Source organism: Neofelis nebulosa, chromosome 4 (genome assembly GCF_028018385.1).
Source record: "Neofelis nebulosa isolate mNeoNeb1 chromosome 4, mNeoNeb1.pri, whole genome shotgun sequence".
In the NCBI taxonomy this organism is placed as follows: Eukaryota; Metazoa; Chordata; class Mammalia; order Carnivora; family Felidae; genus Neofelis; species Neofelis nebulosa.
In genome coordinates, this window is record NC_080785.1 from 99112949 (window position 1) to 99134032 (window position 21084).

General features: G+C 41.9%; 1 protein-coding gene across 5 annotated transcripts in view; it reads left to right on the plus strand.

The window, feature by feature from the left end:
• HECW1 (HECT, C2 and WW domain containing E3 ubiquitin protein ligase 1) overlaps nt 1–21084 on the plus strand; it is a 422722-nt gene that overhangs the window by 357547 nt on the left and 44091 nt on the right. For all 5 annotated transcript variants that reach the window (XM_058725487.1, XM_058725484.1, XM_058725486.1 and 2 more), the window contains 5 exons: nt 4733–4816; nt 5697–5806; nt 11052–11172; nt 11899–12012; nt 12834–12986. In XM_058725487.1, coding sequence (XP_058581470.1) covers nt 4733–4816; nt 5697–5806; nt 11052–11172; nt 11899–12012; nt 12834–12986 — 582 coding nt within the window. The remainder of the gene's footprint in view (nt 1–4732; nt 4817–5696; nt 5807–11051; nt 11173–11898; nt 12013–12833; nt 12987–21084) is intronic.

The window sequence follows — 21084 nt, forward strand, 5'->3', positions numbered from 1 at the left end:
AGGTTGTCTTTTGTTTTGTTGGTGGTTTCCTTCACTGTTCAAAGGCTTTTTATTTTGGGGCAGTCTCAATAGTTTATTTTTGCTTTTGTTTCCCTTGCCAAAGGAGACATATCTAGAAAGATCTTTCTATGACTGATGTCAAAGCAATTACTACCTGTATTTTCTTTTAGGAATTTTATGGTTTCAGATCTCAAATTTAGGTCTTTAATCCATTTTAAATGTTTTTATTTTTAAAATATCATTGTTTAATGGTAAACAAAAAACTAGATGAACACATTAGAAAATAAACCAACAAGCAAACAAAAAGTATCAAAAAAATATGTTCTAACTGGTTAAATCTTACTGTTCATTAATGTCATTGTTGCATGAGTGTCTCTGAAACTGAGTCACTTCATTTGGAAAGGATAGCCACCAAAAGTGATAAAAAGGGAAAATATCCTCTGAACTTAAATCCCACTTTCTCTCCAAGATATCTCAGTATCACTCTGCTTCAGTTGACTACACAGCATTTTGGAAGCTGGCAATGCATGATGGTTAAGTGTGTCCCCTTAGAATTCGAATTCTTGCTCCAGCTCTTAGGAACCATTGATGGAGGCATGTTATTCAGCTCAAATCTGCCCTTAATCTCCTTGGAAACAGGTCACTGTGTGGGCACTGGGGAGATGCTTTTATGGGTATGTGTATAAAGGATCAGGCAAGGTGGGTGGGAATGCAGTCACTGAATGCCTCTGATTCCTTACCTCCCATTTGGTGGTCTTTTGAATCTAGTTGACAACTGTAATACTCTGCCTTGACTTCCTCAGTGAATCACCAACACCTGAAAATAGTCTCTTTGCTATTCAAATTCCTATTAATCATGCCAGAGTGGATCATTCGCTGTCCTTCCCCCTCCGCACACACCCTCACTGACACCTCTTTCCCTTGTGTTTTACTCTGTGTGAATTAGAACCATGTCCTCCCCACTGCCTTGTCTCAACTCCTCCCTCTTTCTGTCTCCACACCCAAACATCTGCCTCCTCACTTTCTCTCTTCCAGCTTTTTTTCTTTTTTTTTAATTCTTCCCTGTCATGGCCTGTGTTTGGGTGCTCAGCATTTCTCTCCTGGATTTTGCAGGAATGTCCTAGAAGATACCACGTATCTCTCTCACCCTGTTATAACCAGAATTACCTTATTTTGGCATAGACTAAATTATACTACTACTTCCCTTCAAAAAAAAAAACAAAAAACAAAAAAACACCTTCCCATTGTCTGTGAAATAAAGTCAGGATTTCTAAGCACAGTTTCCATGGTCTCCAAAGTCTGGCCCTAACCTAACTCGCCATCCCACACTAGTTTTTTCCTTCTAGAGTCTTCTATCTTCACCAGACAGTCTGTGTCATCTCCTACCTCTGCCCTCTGGGGAGTGGCTTTTCTCTGAAGGACCTCTTAACTCATTTTAAAGGCTCAAACCAAATGCAAAGACTCACTGACCCAGGCAAACTTTAGTATTTCTTGCTTTAACGGCATTCCTTTTTGTACCTCTAGGATATTTTTCCATTATCTCTTATAGTTGTCCATACTGATGTCTCCCTACAATACATAGGTTCCTTAGAGCAGGACCTTCCATTCTTTGCCTTTGTGTCACTCTCCCCTTCAGAACCTAGTCCTCTTTGAAGAGAAGAAGGACTAATTACATTTAGAGTGAATGAAAGATCTTTAGCATGAACAGATGAACTTTCACACAAGTGATTGTCATTTCCATTTATGTTCAGCTCTACCCATTTCATTACTGTGTCATTTATTTGTGGGCTATTCTCTGACTCACGGTACATCATAATTTAAGGGAATTTCAAGGGATTTTCAGAGGAGTTGTACTACCTGAAAAATTTCTGAGAGCTTGCTGCTCTTGAACATTTTTTATGTTTCTGATTCTACCACTAAGTAATGAGTTTCACAGCTTATTTTTTGGAGGAATTTGATCTCACCAAAGGCACCAGAGTCCCATTTAAGTTATTTTCAAAGTGAAAAATGTAATCCCCTGGGTAAAAGAGTGAACTGTTTTCAAGGGAAGGGAAGCCATTTTCTGTACTTTTGCATAGTTTCACATGCAATAGTGATATTTTTTAAAGGCTTTTTTTAAGACTTTTTTTAAAGACTTTTTAAAAGACTTTTTAAAGGCTTTGTTGCAGTGCAGAATTGTATAATTATGATTTTCCAGATATGGCAGAACTTGGAATTAGGAGATATTGGAATTGAAAAAATCTTGGCAATTATTTTGTACAGAAACTAATAACTTCTTTAAGATATGGATTCTTTTAAGGACCTGTAGACCCAAGATGAGAACCCAAATATCTCATCAAAAACAGAAGGCCCACAACGACTAAGAGGCCACGGATTTAAAAAGGGAGAACAAGAACAAGAAATTGCTCCTCAGGGAATCAGGCTTACAGGAAGCAGGAAGCCAGGCACTAGTTACCATGACTGGGCCTGTGCCTGCCCCTCGATGTGCTGTGAGGGTGCATCAGCTCCATTTTACAGGTCCAGAAGTTGAAAAGAAAACCTCCTTTTCCTATGACACTTCCCAAAGGAATAACCTCCTGCTTCCTCTGTTGTCCCCAAGTGGAGACTGTGACCCTGTTAAGCCATTGCTCATCTCAGGGAGCCATCGATCCACTGTCTTGGGTCCACAAAGCCAGTTGCTGAGTTAAAGGGTAGAGAGTGAGTTATCAGAAAACTGTGTTCAGCAGACAACAGTGAATCATAAGGAAGCCACATGTGGAGAGGCAAGATGGAGCCAGAAAACCCAGAAGTTAATGACATCTGTTCACATTAAGGGACATGGTACTAGTCCTCATTCATTCATTCCTCTTTCAACTAGTGCTTTTATTGTGCCAGTATTCTGAATCAGGATTGTGCTGGATTTGTGTATGCAGTAGCATAGCAAAACAGACATTGGCCCTACTTCGCATGGTATTTGCAACCTATTGAAGAAGGCAGACAATAGACAAATTTGACTTTTTGTTTTCCTTAAGTCAAATATATAGCTGTAGCATGTGTTTAAAGGCCACAAAAGACAAGATCAGAATTCAGTGATAATGATAGAAGAATGTCAAGGATTTCATTTGGATATTAAGCTTTGAGGTCTTTGAAGCTACAAAGGGAGATGTCAAGATTTCAGAAAGACAGGTGGCTCTACTGAACTGAGCTCTGAGGAGACTTTTGCACTGGAGTTTTCCTGGTGAGCAAGGGATATATGTTGAAGGAGCAGATGGCCTTCTTGCCTTCAGAGATCTTTCCCAGTTCCAATGGAACTGGAGTTGAGTTCCAGAGGCATTTGGAGGCCCCCCAGACCACTGGGTCTGCATGAAATTTTCATATATGTGACAGAGGATGCAATGTCCTGTGGAGAGCCACTGGAAGTCTCAGAAAACTGTGTTTGGCTGATACATGGATATGCTCCATGTGGGTAGTGAGATAATAGAACTACTTTGCTGCCCTAGTAGAGTTGACCCCCTTTGGACTTCGTTTCCTCAGGGACCCTGGGAACAAAGGGCAATCACTAGAATTTTCTCTCCATTTTTCCTCCAAGCAAGGAGACCAGGGGCTTACCCACATATGGGTACCTAGGGCAACAGGATAATCTGCCCTAGGGACATTGTCATTGGGAGGACATATGAACGGAAGAGTCCTTTGTGGGGCTGAAGTCAATTAACCACAAAAGTCTTCCAAACAAGAGGCCTGTGAGGTGGTATCAGGATTTAGAGGCCAAAGCTCAGGAACATGGAATCAAGAACATAGGGACCCGGAGGAAGAAACAGGTGGTGGAGGAGGCATGGTGTTTGCACTCTTGGCTAGGTTTCCACATCCTCCCTGCAAAATGATGTGCGGAAATATCTGCTCTATTTTTTTTCAAACCATTAAAAACCATTGGTTGTGGTATTTGTAATATTTGAACATTTGTTTTTGTTTTTTTAAATGTTTATGGGGGGGAGGGGCAGAGCAGGTGGCGGGGAGAGAATCCCAAACAGGTTCCATGCTATCAGCACAGAGCCTGATGCAGGGCTCAAACTCACGAACTGTGAGATCATGACCTGAGCTGAAATCAAGAGTCTGACACTTAACCGACGGAGCCACCCAGGCACCCCTATAATATTTGAGTATTTGAATGTCAGAGAAGCAAAGTACAGAGTTCATTTGATCAAAATAAATGTCATTTATCTATAGACTCAGAATAATTTGCCAGGTTATAGTTGGAGGTCATGAAAGAGAGAATGCAAATTGTAATTAAACAGAGAAATTGATGCCTGTGCTCAGACTGACCTAGGGGACTCTGGTATTCTGAACACCAGACCCTCCCTTACTCAGTGTGGCATTATACATTTTCCAGCAGGCGTAAGGTTTCTCAAGAGATTTCCTCTTGCTCTTTCCTCCCATGGCTCCCGAGACACCATGAGCTCATGACAGTCCTCCAGCAGCTCTCTTTATCCATCTTCACTCCTGACTGTCATTGCTATCTGAGGTCCTATCCTTGTTGTGTTCCTCAGCTTCCATCCCTGTGTGAGTCTGAGGAAGGGTGGTCCCTAGTAGAGCATCATGGGAACCTGCAATAGAAACTTAAAATGCCACAAAACTCACTGGACATTAGAAAATTGCTATTCAGCCATATTGACAGACAAAATGAATCAGAAAGGGATTTATTCCTTAGCTTATGTATTGGTGTGTAATTCTTATTTTCTTTCCCACATTGTTCTAGGGAGAAAATCCATTACATTCGGACTGAGGGCAATCATGGGCTTGAAAAGTTGTCCTGTGATGCAGATCTAGTCATTTTGCTGAGGTAAGGGGCTAAGCCTGAAACCCTTCTGGAAAAGCTGCTCTGGGTAGTTCTCCACTACAGCTATGACTGAAACATTCAACATTTGTTCTAGAGGATTCTAGTGACTGCAACTAAAGTAGGGCCCCACCCTTATACCTGCTGTCCATTGCTTTCTTTACATTTACAACTGGGGTATCAAGAACTGTGTACAGTACTTGATGGAGAATTTATTTTTGTATGATTAATTAGAGCATAAAATAACTCTGAGAATTTGCATACTGGCTTTTGCCTATCTAAGTGAACCTAAGTGCTTTTGTTGCCTTGTGAGAACTGTAACCACTATCACCCCAATTCGTGAACACTCATGGACAGAAAACTAACTTTTTTCCTTCCTTTCTTTTCTTTCTTTCTTTTTGTTCCTCTTCTCCCCCTCTTCTTCTCCCTCCCCTTCCTCCCTCTTCTTCTTCTTCCCCCCTTTGTTTCTTCCCCCTTCCTCCTCCCTCTCCTCTCCCTCTTCTTTTCCTCCTCCACCCCTTCCTCCCCTTCCTCCTTCCTCCCCCTCCTCCCCTTTTTCCCTTCCTTCCTCTTCCCCTCCTCCTCCTCTCTCTTCTCCTCCCCCTCCTCCTTCCTCCTCCTCCCCCTCCTCCTTCCTCCTCCTCCCCCTCCTCCTTCCTCCTCCTCCCCCTCCTCCTTCCTCCTCCTTCCTCCTCCTCCCCCTTCCTCCTCCTCCCCCCTCCTCCTTCTTCCTCCACCCCCCTCCTCCTTCCTCCTCCACCCCCTCCTCCTCTTCTTCTTCTTCTTCTTCTTCTTCTTCTTTTTCTTCTTCCCCCCTGCTCTTCCTCCTTCTCATCCTTCTCCTTTACCATTTCCTTCTCTTTCTCCTTCTTTTCTCACTGTGCAGTCTCTTTGAAGAAGAGATTATGTCCTACGTCCCACTGCAGACTGCCTTTCATCCCGGGTACAGCTTCTCTCCCCGCTGTTCACCCTGTTCCTCACCTCAGAACTCCCCAGGTAACTTGAATATTTGGCATTCTGTATCCTGTAGAGACATCTGTGTTTCCAGATGAAGAGGAAAAAAGGTGATTGTATATACATCCTCTCTCCCTTCCTCCCTTTCAATTTTCTGATTGAAAGCACACTGTCACATTGGGTGTTGACAAATTGCTGGCTGTTTTTGTAATACCCCCAAGCTACAATGCATTCTACATTTTTAAATAATTTGAAAATGTTTTTACAAAAACAGTATTTCATGACATGTGAAAATTATATGAAATTCAAATTTCAGTGTCTGTAAATAGAATTTAATTGGACCCCAGCCACACCTATTTATTTATGTATTTTCTATAAGAACTTTCATACTACAACAACAGAGCTGAGTGGTAGCAATGAGACCAGATGGCCACGAAAGCCTAAAATATTTACTATCTGGCCCTTCACAGAAAAAGTCTGCTGACCCCTGTTCTAAATTACTATTACATTCCAAAGGTACTCTGCAAGCACTTAGAAGGGAAGAGCCCTTTCTGAAACATTCTGCCTTATGACTCTGAATGTTATTAGATACCAATTTTAGTAACTTTGTGTTAACGTGTAAAGGAATTACTAGGTGATATGGTTACTAGGGACCACCATTATGTACCCACCAAGCTGTCTGTCGAAGAGTTTTCTTACACATGAAATTGTTCCCCTACAGTTTTCTTTATGTGTTAGGATTAATTTACTCATATCACAGAAATTTGTTATAGGTAATTTCTGTTCCAAATGAGGAAATGTATACTGAACTGTTTAGTGAAAATAAAGAAGCTTTTGTTCCTGGGTTCATCCAGATAATTAGTGTAAGTCAAATTCATACTCCCAAATGGGATCCAGACACTGGAAAGTTTTTCCTCACTTGTTTGATTGCAATACCACCTTGTTCTAAGTCTTGAGGATAAACCCAAATTTCTTTTCATAACTTTAAAAGTAAAGGGATATAGATATATAGATAAATGTAAAGGGATTTAGTTTCAAAAATCCAGTAAGGGGGGCACCTGGGTGGCAAGGTTGGTTATGCATCTAACTCTTGATTTGGGCTCAGGTCATGACCTCATAGTCATAAGATCAAGCCCCACATTGAACTCCTCACTGGGCATGGAGCCTGCTTGAGATTCTCTCTCTCCTTCTCCTTCTAACCTGCACCTATGCATGCACATTCTCTCTCCTTCTCTTTCTCTGTCTCTCTCTCTCAAAAAAAAAAAAAGAAAGAAAGAAAAGAAAAGAAAAACCTAGTAGATTCCTACCTCACAACTTCTAGAGTCAGAATCTGAGCTTGGCTTTTGAAACCAGTGGAGAAACTCACAAGAAATACAGAATTTAGCAGTGTGCTCAGTCCCTCAGAAGGGATGTCTCACTCAGCATCACTCAGTACTGCCAAAGGTCTCTAAAACTAGAATATCTTTTAGTTTGCCTCTTCCAACTCATGTCACTCAGAAATGTCTCTTAGAGTTTATTAATTGCTAAAATCTGTTTCTAAGTCAGTGTCTCCTTGTCATTTCCTCCAAACCAGTGCACCAATGGCATTGCTGAGGAAATGCCCAATGTGTGCTGCCTCTGACATACAACATAATTGAGATGCCATGGCCTGGGAAAAGGAGGACAAAGAGCTTTTCCAGAGCCAGTTCTGGAAATGTTCCCGTGCACACAGGATGACTTACTTTTGGGAAGCAGAGCCTTCCGTTTGCGGGGACCATCATCTGCATGATGATCTGCCATTTTCTTATAGAGATTGTTCCAGCCTGATAAAGTATCTGCACTTTGGTTGAAACATTTGACACTATAGTATGCTTTTAACATCATTGCATGGGGGAGATATCATATTACAAATAGAAAAATAATAGAGAATAAAGAGTTATTTGCTAAATGAGAATTACTTGTATGACTTTTATAAAAGGAATCAAGTTTCCTAATGAGGCATTACTAATACCATGAATCCAAACAATCATTCAATTCATTTTAATTCTTTATTACCCTAGCTCTGATCATGAGGTTCTAGATTACGCAGTCCAAAAATTTTGATGTTAAATTTTGTAATTCTCATTTTTCTAGACTTTCATGAAATTTATCTGGGTGCTACAGAGATAGCAAATCATAGATATTTATGCCAAAGTACTTTGTAAAGCATAAATGATTAGAAAAATACATCATGGGCAGTGGTAATACCAGAAGCATAAAAATCATATTATAAAATATACTGTAATCTACTGGACAGAAAATGATACTTGCACCTACAGACTTGTATTCTAGTTCTACCTGTAGCCTGAAACCTGGCATTTCACTGAGGATACATCTTTTCAAGTGGTGGCTGTTGGTTCCCTCACACTTCAGTTGCTGGGGAGCCCAAAGGTGGGGCTGGTGCCCTTCATGTTTCCCTGCTTGTACCATTCAGGTGTCTCTCCCCCCACCCCCAGTTGCTGTCATCTACCAGCTTTTTTCTTATTCCCAAAGACTATGGTACCTGTCTCATAGTCTCCCTCTCCTTCGCTGAGTCCTTCCATCATCCTGAATGACTTCAACAACCACAAGGACACCCATTCATTTCCCTGGCCTTCTGGTTTCTGGAATTCTGGTCTGGAATGACCTTCCCCTTCCCCATCACAACCACTTGTTCCCACAGTCACCTTCCCACCCTTGTTGTCATCTCTAAAATCACTGACTCAAGCATCCTGTTCCTGTCCAACACACTTATTCAACTGCTCTCCCCGTTACTGTCCTTTGCCTTCATCAGGACCTCTAGTTCATGCACACCTCTCCCCTCCCTTCTGTCCTTCCCTTATCTGGCATAGATTCCATGGTTCATTATTTCAGTAACATCTCTGCCAGTGATATAAATTCCACGGTCCCCTCTTTTTTTTTTTTTTTTTTTTTTGCAGAACTGTGCCCCTAGACAAGTGTACTATCTGCATCTTCTACATCTGTGCTCAGGCGTTCTTGATCAAATTCACCTGACAGGGCAGATTATAAATTATAAGTTAGTCATCTCTCACTTCACATGGACCTTGAACACCCAAAAGAAAACTCTGCCACATTTCCTTTGTAAACTTCTCCACTGCAATCTCAAGTGTTTATGCTCCCCTCAAACCTCCAACCCTCTGTGTCTCTCCTAGCAAATATGTCCCTTCTCCCTTCACTGAGAAAATTGAAGCCATTAGATAAACATTTTCTCAAATGCCTGCTACCAATCCTACAAGCTTACAAAGCCTACCTCTCCTTCTGCTCCACACCTGTGCATTAGAGGAGGTGTCTTCACTAAGGTCACCATGACATCTGGGCACACAGTTCACTGGGTAATTCTCACATTTAACACTAAGCCATATTTGACATTGACTGCTCTCCCTCCTGAGTCACCTCTTCAGTTAGTTTCTGTGACACTACTGTATGCATTTCATCTACTACTTTGGTCACCTTTTCAAACTCATCCTTCACTTCCTACCATGCTCAAGACTCAGTCCCAGGTTTCTTCTCTTCTCTCTCAACCTATATCTCTTTCCAATCATCCATTCAAAGATAATGCCATCAAAGGCCAAGCTCATTATCTCCCCTACAGATCTGTTCTTCTTCCATTGTTCCCCTCTCAACGACTGTCACTGCAGTCCCTTCAATTACAAAATCTGAAGCCCACCTCTCCCTCACTACCTGTGTCCAGTTCATTGCCTCCTAAACACACCTCCAGTCTGTCTACTTCTCACCTCCACTGACACCACCCTAGTCCAATTTAAGCTCTCTAAATCCACCTTATCCCTCTCATTTATTTTTGCCTCTACTTCAGAAAGACTGATGCTTTCATAACTCTAGTCTCATCATGTCAGCCCTCATGCAATGGCTGCCTATTGTGCTTAGCATTAAACAAAACTGTTTAACAAAGTAGACTTTATCCTGTTTGATCATCTCCTGCCCACCTCTCAACGCTTGTGTTGCATCACTCTGGTCCTTATACCCTGTGGTCCAGATAAACTGGAGCACCACTTTCCATTCTGCTGCAGTACCTTTGCACATGCTGATCCTCTACCTAGATTGCTCCTCTCCCAGCTCATCTCTTGTCTTAGTTCAATAGAGGCCTTTCCTAACTAGTTTAGTCTAATTCATGCTTACTTGTTCTTCAGCTATTTCTTAGGAAAGCCTTCCTGAACTTGTCCAGAGGGCAAGTTCTCAAAGAACATGATCTCAAAGAACTGAGTTCCATTCCTTCATGAGCAGCAATCATCTCAACTTGTAATTATATTCTCATTCCTGTGAGTTTGTTGGTATCAGTATTCTTTAGAATATAGATTCAATACCTGGCATATAATAAGTAGTAATTAAAGGGGCTTCAATAACTAATAAATAGTTGTTAATAATATAACTATTAATTATATAATTATATATAATTATAACATACATTGTAATTATATATTATTATATATAATATAATAATATACAATTATATGACTATTAATATTATATTAACAATATAACTAATAAATAATACCTGTTTATAAGTAATAACTATTAAATATAACTATTTATTTGTTATTGAAGGGGCAAGCTGTATTTCTATCCATCTGTAAAACTTGGAAAAGAATGTTATTTTTTCCACTCCTTATTTTCATTAAAAAGTGTATAAAGATAATAAAACATTTACAAAGATCCTGAATGATATAAAAACTCTCTTCTATATAGAGTGAATGACTTATTGTTGTTGCTGTTGTTATTATTATTATTATTATTATTATTATAAATGTTTCTTCTATGATGCAAGGTAATCTAATTCAAATTCCTAAATGCTCTGGGCCCTACTGGACACCTATGTTTAATTTAGGATCAATATAGTTAGAGAAGTATGACATACATATGTATTACAGTCTGACTTGCCTCATCATAGTTACAATCACTTCTTATAGTATAGAAACTTACAAGAAAAATTGAGACTAGTTTGATTTATGTTGTTTTAGATTATTTAAGTACAATTAAGCCAATAGATATGCTAATCAAGGTATTTTTAAGAGAAATACAACTTGAAATGGAGTGCAAGACTTAAATGTTTATTGTCATCAGAATTCCTTTATCTCTTTATTAATATTTTTTCCATTTATTATAAAAGTAACTGAAAGAGTAATGGAAATCAAGGGAAACTTCTTTGAGAAGAAAAATATGAAGACATAGGAATGTGCCTCTGGTTGGCCCTTCTTCTAACATTGCTTCACGTATCAGTGATGGCCTTCAGACCATGTGCTTCTCTCTGCAGGTTTACAGAGAGCCAGTGCAAGAGCCCCTTCACCCTACCGGAGAGACTTCGAGGCCAAGCTCCGCAATTTCTACCGAAAACTGGAAGCCAAAGGATTTGGTCAGGGTCCAGGGAAAATTAAGTGAGTGCTCCCGTGCTTATTCCTGAATTCAGAAGCTAGATTTTGCTATCCTTTTCTCCCCCATAACCTTTGTGATACTTTTTGGAGATTGGATTCCTTGGTGTGGTAATATTCATGTTCATGTAAAGGAGGAAAGAAAAAAAGTTGGGAAGAAAGAAGAAAGAAAGTTAAACTGGAAGAGAAGCAGAAAGAAAGAAAAGAGAAGAGAAGGAGGGAGAGAAAAATCAGATTTCAAGCAAAGACATATATATAAAATTAATGATAAACCTTTTCATAAAACAAAGAATCTTGAACAGAATAAAATAATGTATATTTCCTTTTACTTATTTTGGGGACAAATTTAACTCATTGATCAAAGCCATGGATTCTATAGCTTTGTAATTGGGGTCTAAGTGAATAGTTGTATTTTTCCCCTCTAGGTTTATTATTTTTATCTTTAAAATATGAGTCTAAACTGAGGTATCCAACTTAAGAGATTCTTTTTGGAATTCATCAAAAAGAATCCTAAAAGTAGTCCAGTATGATGGAATACATCCAATTATAAAAGTGTACATGTTGTCCTTGTGCTCCCAATGTTTTGCAAAGAGCATTAAAATGAGTCCATTGCTGAACTGATGGAATCTGCACCTTGTTGGAGAGGCAGGGCACCCACAGCTCACCTAGAACACCCTCCAACATCAGAGCTTGGAGCCACCACTCACCGCCCACATGGCTTCTTCTTCCCAGGCTCATCATTCGTCGGGACCACTTGTTAGAAGGAACCTTCAATCAGGTGATGGCCTATTCCCGGAAGGAGCTTCAGCGAAACAAACTCTACGTTACCTTTGTTGGAGAGGAGGGGTGAGGCACCAGCAGTTTTATGCAGACACCTCACTCAATGTGGGCAGGCCAGAGCCACTGTATCTTGGTTATTTTGCTCAGGAAAGAGGAGGATGGCTCTTAGCTTTGCCCCAAGGTGATTCTGATCATGTCCTTCCAGGAGGTCTTTCTCTCTCCAGGTATTGCCAAGCTTTAGATTTCATGTTCTTCAAAAGCCTAAGATTATTGACATGTGCTAGAGTCTGAGGTTATACCCTTATACTGTGCATGAGCCAAAAATACAGACTTAAGCTGTTGGATCCTCACTTTTTCAGGTGGCATACACTTCTGAATATCTGATCACAGAGCTCCTCCTCCTAGAACACGCATACACCACTACATACCAAATTTTTCATAGCATTTCAGTGATTTCATAGAAAACCATCTCAACAGTGGAGGATCGGCCTACCTAGGAGGGTATATCAAAACAAACTGGGAAGTTCTTTCAGTTCATACACATGCACTATCACGGGAAATTCTTTTATGCCTCTCACAACAAAGTCCTTCTTTTCAATGGACCAGCTGTGTGGTTTATACAATAAGTGTTACATGATTGAAAAAAAGGTTAAGAAATACTGCCCTAAGGGTTTATTCATGGACATCTAGTAAGCAACATCCCTACCAATTACTGCATCCTCACTTTCTACAGCAAGTTATGCTTCCGCAGGGATCCACTGTAAAGAACAGAGGCTGCTCTCTGCTTTCCCTACACTGAGTCTGAAAGAACACACTAGAACCTGGATAGAAACAGGCCCCCACCTCCCGCATGTAACAAACTTCCCGGGCCTCTGCTTCCTTTGCAGTCTGGACTACAGTGGTCCTTCGCGAGAGTTCTTCTTCCTTTTGTCTCAGGAGCTCTTCAACCCTTACTACGGACTCTTTGAGTACTCTGCAAATGATACCTACACGGTGCAGATCAGCCCCATGTCGGCGTTTGTGGAAAACCATCTTGAATGGTAAGATCTGGAAGGCTGGCTTTCTGTGCTTGTAAGTTCTGGTCTTTCCTGGTCAGGAGTCAGTAGGATTGTATTTCTTGAGCAGCACTATTTCTTGTTTAGAGCAGAGGGCCAGATCTTATGAGGGGTGATGAGAGTGAACAGCAAAGCCCTAGAAGGAAGACTGTTAATTTTCACCCAGAACATGAAATAAATTGCTAAAGACACTGCAAATTTACTATCAATGGCAAATTGATGTAAAATCCAGTAATTGCCTTCTGAGGAAACCCTAAGGTAAGTAGACACAGTTGAATGTTGAAATTTTTACTAAATATTGAAAACTCTACTAAAATCATTAGTCCTTGGTGGAGGCTTCTTAGAGGTATTTGTGGGTTTGAATTTTTTTTACTTTGGACCAGAGGTTTTAGCACTGTGGACATCAGCTTCTGCATCTTACTGGGAAATAAGGCTGTTGGGCCAGGTGCTCTCTGAGCATCCTCCTGACTTGAAAATCCAATCTCTCTTTTGTTCTCTTTTATTGAGGCATATTACCACTTAGATGTGTAAGAAGATAAGCATCAGTCAACACAATGCAATTCTGTGGGTGAGATACCTCAGATATGGGTATTAGAAGTCTCCAAAAAGCCACATAGGACATCTAGGTTGCAAGCTTTTTCCTGCTGTGGCACCACCACACTTGGATTGAAAATTACCCCCACTCTCACTGCAGGTGCTCCTGCTGTTAAGAGGGAAATGAGTCCTGGAAACTGCAGATGTGGGTTCTTATCTGGCATTGCTTGTTTATCATGTGTTGCAGCAGCTACTGGCAAAGGGAACTCCTGGGGTGATACGTGGCCTCCTGGGCTCAGAGCCCTGATCCCTGCATTTTGGTTTACAGCATCCGAATAACCCATCTCTGCTGAAGCTTCCAGCTATTGCACACGTCCTCTCTCTCCAAAAACTCTGAGCTCTGAAGTTCTTGAGCTGAGGCAGCATTGTGTCTACATCAAGTGTTTGACATAAGGGAAGAACCAAAGGTTGCCCTTTGTTGCTCCTTTTCCTGTAATTTATCAATGAGTGGATGTTGAAGTCTGTGAGGCAGAAACACAGAGACAGGGCCGGTGGAGCAGGCAAGTGGCCCTTAAGGGGACTTATGACCCTGACAATTGAATGCCAGCTCTGACTTAGGTCATATCAGGCAGGGTTCATTCCAACAGTAGAGAGTGCTGTAGTGCCCGTAGCACAAGAGTACCTACATACACAGATTATACTGTGAGCATGAAATTTAAGACGGTGCCTTAGGGGCGCCTGGGTGGCTCAGTTGGTTAAGCGTCCGACTTCGGCTCAGGTCGTGATCTCGCAGTCCGTGGGTTCGAGCCCCACGTCGGGCTCTGTGCTGACAGCTCAGAGCCTGGAGCCTGTTTCAGATTCTGTGTCTCCCTCTCTCTGACCCTCCCCCGTTCATGCTCTGTCTCTCTCTGTCTCAAAAATAAATAAACATTAAAAAAAAAAATTTTTTTTAAAAAAGGCGGTGCCTTAGAAGTCATGAATGAGAATGAGCAATCAATAAATATTTTCATCAAATATGATACCACATATGACTATGCTAAGGTATTATGGGGATGCTTCATGAATTTAGCAATTATAAACCAAGTATGTACTATGTGTCAGGATGATATAAAGATGAAATTGTGGAGTGGGAGTGGGAGAAGCACAGGAGTAGACCAACAGCTATGCTACAGTGTCCTAAATGCCAGGTTATACTTAACGTGCATGTGCATTTGTGTGTGTTAAGTCTGGGGTGCATATATAAGCCCGAGAACTGTACTAAATCACAGGAAGAGATGTCTCAGTCCACCCAAGGTAGGGGGTGGGGAGTGGGGAGTGAACCCAGTATATCTTATAAAAAAAGGGGATGATTAATTGCACCAAGTCTTAAGGAACAGTTGAACAAGAGACTCAGCAGAGAAAGGGAGAGAAGACCTTCGCAGAAACCAAAATGGGAAGTAAGAATTGAAAAGCATGAAAGGGAACGGAGCCTTCAGCAAGCAGTGAAGACAGATCAGAGCAGAGAATGACCTCGGGGTTGTGGTGGGAGGTGAGGCTGGGGACAGAAGGGAGAGGCAGATGACCCTGTATGGAGAATGCTGTCACCGGATTTGTGGTTTTGAAAAACAAATCTTGCTATAGCATGGAGACACATTTGAGGAGGTAAGGCTGGAAAGAGCAAGGCTAGCTATAAAGCTGTTGATGAGTCAAGGGGAGAAATAGAGGTTCAAACTCAGGCAGAGGCAGCATCTGAAAAAGGAAGGGACTGACTTCAGGGACATCCTGGAGGGAGAAGAGATGGAGCTAGTTTGTTCACGGACAGAATGTAGAGGTGAGAGAGAGAGAGAAGTATAGCATGTGTCTGGAGTTCCCGGTTGGGTGGGCTGATACTGCTAGCTCTAACAGGAGTTACGTGAAGTAAACAATATTTAGAGGAAAGATGAGGAATTCACTCTTTTACAGGTAGTTTGCAGTTTCTGTTATAAAGACAGATTGATGTATTATGTAACTGGAACCAGAGCCCTGGTTGGCAGGAGAGCATCTGGGCTAGAAATTGAGGTTTGGAAGACAGCCGAGTGACTTAGCTGTGAGAGGAGGTGAGAGCCCGCAGAGCTTGGGTGGAGGGCCAGCAGAGCAGAGGACTGCAGTGAAGTGGACAACATGGATGTGCAAGGTGTGGGCAGAGTCGCGGGTCCCTGAAAAAGCTAAGAAGGAGTGGGCAGAGAGCTGTGCACCTAGGATGAGAGTGACAACAGAAGGAGCAGCCTGGTGGAACAGGAGGTGCTCAGGGGAACCTGCTGGGGCAGGAGAGGAGGGCTGGAGGGGTGGAAGCAGAGGGGGTGTGCAGGCAATAGAAGGGGGGCTCCAGGGCTCCAGGGCTCCAGGGCTCCAGAACATATGATTCAGTGAACAGAACTGAGGTCATCAAGGAAGTAAGAGCGTTGAGATGACCAAGGGAGCCGCATTTGGATGGTGGCACAGGGTCACAGGGTCAGCTCTATGGTGGCATTATGGGGACTCAACATTTTGAAGAAAACCTTGCAGTTGAGCATGTTTTCGTGCAAACAGGGAGTGAGGCTACAGATGGAGGTCTAATGAGAAGCACAGAAGACTTGCTGGACTTGTGACCTGCTCATGTGCTACATGAGGGTGGCCTCAGTCACCTGCCACTGGATAAGGTGGCTGGCCAACTGCCCGGCCCCTGCTGTCAATCTGGCTGGTTGCCCTCTGCTCATCTCTGGCACAGAGACGCTAAAGATGCTCTATCCATGTGTGAGTTACTTCACTGCAGTGAGGAAGGAAACTGGCTATTCGGGGATATTGCAGGCAGTAACAGAGTTCTCTGGATGGCTCCTTCAGAAAGGTCAAAGGCCCGAAAATGACTGCCCTGGAGGTGCTAGCTAACCTCGTCTCCCCAAGGGAAGGGATGTGAGGACTTCCGCCTGAGGACGTTCCCAGTCTCCTTGAGGATATTTACTGTTTAGCTTGGAACAAAATTGCAGGTAGCTTTCTGAGCAGCTAGCAGTCTACACAGAGCTCATTCAGATGAGTTCCCTGTGGTGCTGCACGTTGCACAACAAATTGTTATAAAGTGAGCAGGGACCTCTCCTCTGATGTGAGGCTGAAGCTCTGAACCTCCAGTCCCTCTAGCCCTGGGCTGGTGGAGACAAGGGATGCAGAACCAGCACAGGCGCCAGATTGTATGGTGAAATTCACGTGGGTGTGGGCAGAGTCGTGGGTCCCTGAAAAAGCCCTGAAATTCAAACTCTTCTCTCATCCTCACCTTGGGGGTCCTGGGAGCAGGGAACAGGTTTCCTTTGGGCGGTCATGGCCGTGGCTGAGCAAACCTAGGCACTGGGGCACAGCTTGCTTTAGCTTTGGGAGGGAAGCCTTACTGGGTTGTGGGCATCTCAGCCAAACGGTGATGCTGCAGCTATCCCTTCGGGGTATTTTCCTATGAGCCATCCTTGTGTCTTGTAGCAAATGGTTTTACAAAGAAAACTGAGCTCCCTCAAGTGCTAGGTTAGCTCTTTGGCAGGCCTTATACTGAGGGGCGCCAAGGAGGGCTCACACCTTGACGTCACTCTAGGCCTTGCACAATGTGTGGGCAGTGAGTGGGTACTGAGGCCCCCGCCCGAGGCTTTGTTACTGTCACCCTTGCAGCCAGGAGGTTGACAACACTGAGGAAACCTGAATCCTGAGTTCTCAAATCTGATGGCCCAAGCAGGTGCCACTCCCCCCACCCCCAACCTTGGGCAGAGCTGTGGCTGATCTTAGACCTAGGTGCAAGGCTCTCCTTCCTTCCTTAGTCCCCAGGACATTTTATCCCACCACCCACATGCGCAGTTAGAAAGATGATTCTTGATGTGACCAATACATCACACCTAAGAAAACAGATCATAAAGATTAGGAGACCCATCACGGTCACAGCCTTGACTTTGTAAAGCTGGAAATTGTTCCTGATGCAGAACAGGCCTGTGCAGGGGTCTGCCAGGGAGGAGGAGTGACTCCCTCCTTTTCACTATATACACCAGAAATGAAAAGTGAGAAAATTAGTCAGCTTTGCAGGATTCAAACATCACCCAGGCTTGAAATGTTGCTCAGGTGTGGCTGGAGGAGGCATCCTTGCACTGGTCACTTTTTGCTCATTTGTTATTCTAGTCTTTATCTTTCTCTGGCCTTCTTCTGTGTCTCATACTCTGTTTTATGTGATTCCCCCCTTGAAAGTAAACTCCATTGGAGCAGAGACAGATCCATCTTATTTTATTTTAGCACACACCTGCTACTTTGAGGTGTTTGAAATAACATGTCTTTGAAGATTGGCTTCATAAATGAGTATTGTTCCACAAGCCACACCTTCCTTGTACCAGGGCCATTAATATAGAGGGCTCATACCTTCCATGTGCAATTAATTGCTCAAAAGTCACACTTTTTTTAAAATCATCTATGGCTTTAAACCTCTTACAATGTCAGCAGTAAACACACATGTCCCCTGGGAGCTTTGCACTCTGCTCGGTGCCCAAACTCTACCTGTTACTGACAGAAAGCCTCCATCTCTTCTCACACTGCTCAGGGCCTCTCCATCAGTCACTTGCAGGCCAGGCACTACCCAAAGAGATGGGCAGAGGGGCCTTCCCTGCAAGCTCCCACCTGACTGCAGCCACTTGAAATTCTCTGGCTCCTGCTTGCTAATTGTGGGCTTCACATACACTAGAAAACAGCCAGGGAAATCCAAAGCATATACAGAGGGGTATATGGATTCCACTTGCTTCCCTTTGTTTCTAGTCAAGTGTCGAGAGATCCCAATATGAATAAATACAGTGAGGAATCTATATATACTAAACTGAAAAAAAAAAAATCCAAGTTTTTGTCATAGCCCTAAAAGGATGTCTTGTAATTGCTGTTTCTTTATTTATCTGTACCACTGACTTTCCAAGGTGATAAGGATCCTGTCAATCAGCAGTGATAACACTCATGACAAGCAAGAGAGAGCAGATGGAGTTAAAGCCCCGTTGGTCCTCTCATGGGACTTGTGGTCACAAAAGACATGAGTCAGGCAGAGACTGGCTGGGAAAGAGTATCCTGACACTTTCTTCCATCTTCCAGTCCCATCAGCCAAACCAACCATAAACCAGAAGGCAAGAGATCTCCAGATTTTGTAGCCCATAGCAGCCTGTCCCAAGGTCACCATGCAAGGCAAGGAATGGTGGGAAACCCATGAAGGTGTAAGGTAGGGATTAAAAATAACCAGAAGAGCTTCTACAATTCAGGACTTTCAATCCATCCACTAGAGTTATTACCATTTGCTAAACTGTATATCTACCGTATGTGTCTTTGACTACAAAAATCTCAAACTAATACTACAAATTCCATATCTTCTTTGATCATGATTATTCCATTTGCATAGTAGTGAGGTGTTCATATGCTGATCTTTTTATTCTTTTAATCTCTATTGTATGCTGATTTTATGTCCCTGGAGATACAGAAATTAATATAAAACTAAATAATAAAGCATCCATTGAAAGCTTACTAACCATGCCAGGTAATGTTCTAGACATTTTTGTATAACAATACTATAACCCGATACTGAGTATCCTGATTTTACAGATGAAGAAAATAAGGTACAGACATAACCAAAGTCACAGAGATAGTCATCAACTAAGTTGGGATTGGAACCCAGGCAACCTGGCTCCAGCATCAGGCTCTAAACATCATACTAAGGCAAAGGCAGATACTTAATAAGGCAAATTACAATACAAAGTGATAATTGCCATATATACCTTATTATGTACATACCACATTGTATGGTAATTGGTATTAGGTATAAGGAGCTTTAAGAATGAGTGGGAATAAGGGACTTCCAGATAGAGGTCCCAACATTCACAGTGGGGTGGAGGGGTAAACAAACACGTCAGTTTGGTGTGGATGCAAAATGAGACATAAGGAGGATATAAAGGCATCCTCATGTCCGGTAGGAAAGGGCTTCTGATGGGATTCCAGGGAGTTCAGATTTTATCATGAAGATGACAATGTAATATTTTTAGAGGAATGTCTTGATCAGATCTGTATTTTAGAAAGTCAGCTCTGGTTATAAGTAGTTGAATTGGAGTGGGTGATGGGGTGTCATTTAAGAGGCTGTTGAAATAGTTCTTTCAAAAGAAAATAAACTAGGGCAGAAACAGTGGTAATGGAAAGTTATTTCAGAAGGATAATGAACAAATGAGCAACACTTGATGTTGGATTATAGATGATGGGGGTTTAAGTATATGAAATTTCCCACTTGCCAAATATGATGTATAAGAAAATATCAAGTAAGAAATTCTCATAGATTTTTGAATGGAAGCAACAAAACTATAAATTTGCAAAACTCCAATCTTATTTTTGTATCTACTATAAAGTATGAATGGTGAAAATGCATATATTTTCAGATTATTATGCTTGAATAGTAAAGATTCACATTCAGCTTAAACATCTCTAAGGGCCTGATCACTCAATTTAAAATATCCCATCCATTTATAATTCTCCAACTTAACAGCTTTTTGTAGTGACAGAATTTATTGCTATATGAAATAAAGCATATTTATATATTTAACTTATATACTTATAATTCATTATTGTTTGCCTCTCCCCCTAGAATGTAAGCCCTGTAAGACCAGGGTCTGTTTTCCTAATCGCAATTTGGCACTCAATAAATATGTGTGGAAGGAAGCAAAGAAATAAGGATGGAAGGGAGGCAAGAAGGATGGATGGATGGATGGATGGATGGATGGATGGATGGATGGATGGAGTAACCCTCAGTTAAAAATCCTTTGCTATAAGAATTTCAATCTCATTTTAATTTTTAATTCAGAATACTTGGGATTCAGAACAAGTGCTTATTTTTGAATGTCATTAAAGATACTACCAGTTGTCCTCTCTAAAATTACCACTAGAAATTCTTTTTCTGTCTTGATGATTCTAAATGCCACTTTTCCCAGAGCAAATCTAAGATGCATTGATGTCTAAACAATTGAAATAGGTGAACACCTTCTCTATTTTGAGGCCACATGCTGGAGTGTCAGACACACTCTGTTTTAAGTATTATCATGCATCATTTAAGCAGTTACTGTGGTATGAGTCACTCTTTCCATAGTCGTCAGCACAAGAAGAATTTTCAGAAGCCAGGTTTCAAATCTGACACTGCTTAATCAGTTTTCGTGCAACAACTAGAGTCCATGTGGTCATTTCATGTCAGTAATGGTGACAGATCTAACATTATCAGTGTCACAACTGGAAATTCTAGGACCTCTCAAGCGGAAATCTCCTAAAGCCTTTGCCTCTACCCTGACCTCTCTCCCTTTCCAAGCAGACACTACTTGGGTGGTAAAAATCTTCTGCTTTCAGGTCTTTAGCAAGGGGAGGTTGGGGGGAGGAGGCAGGCTCCTTTGAACATGTTTAGAGGTTGGCCAAGTGGGTATTAAGTATAATTGTAGAGTTTTATGGAACTTAAGAAGTCCTGGATAACACACTTTAAATATCCCTTGCTACATGTGCAGAGTCTTGAATTAGTAGTTAGAAACCACAATGTCAC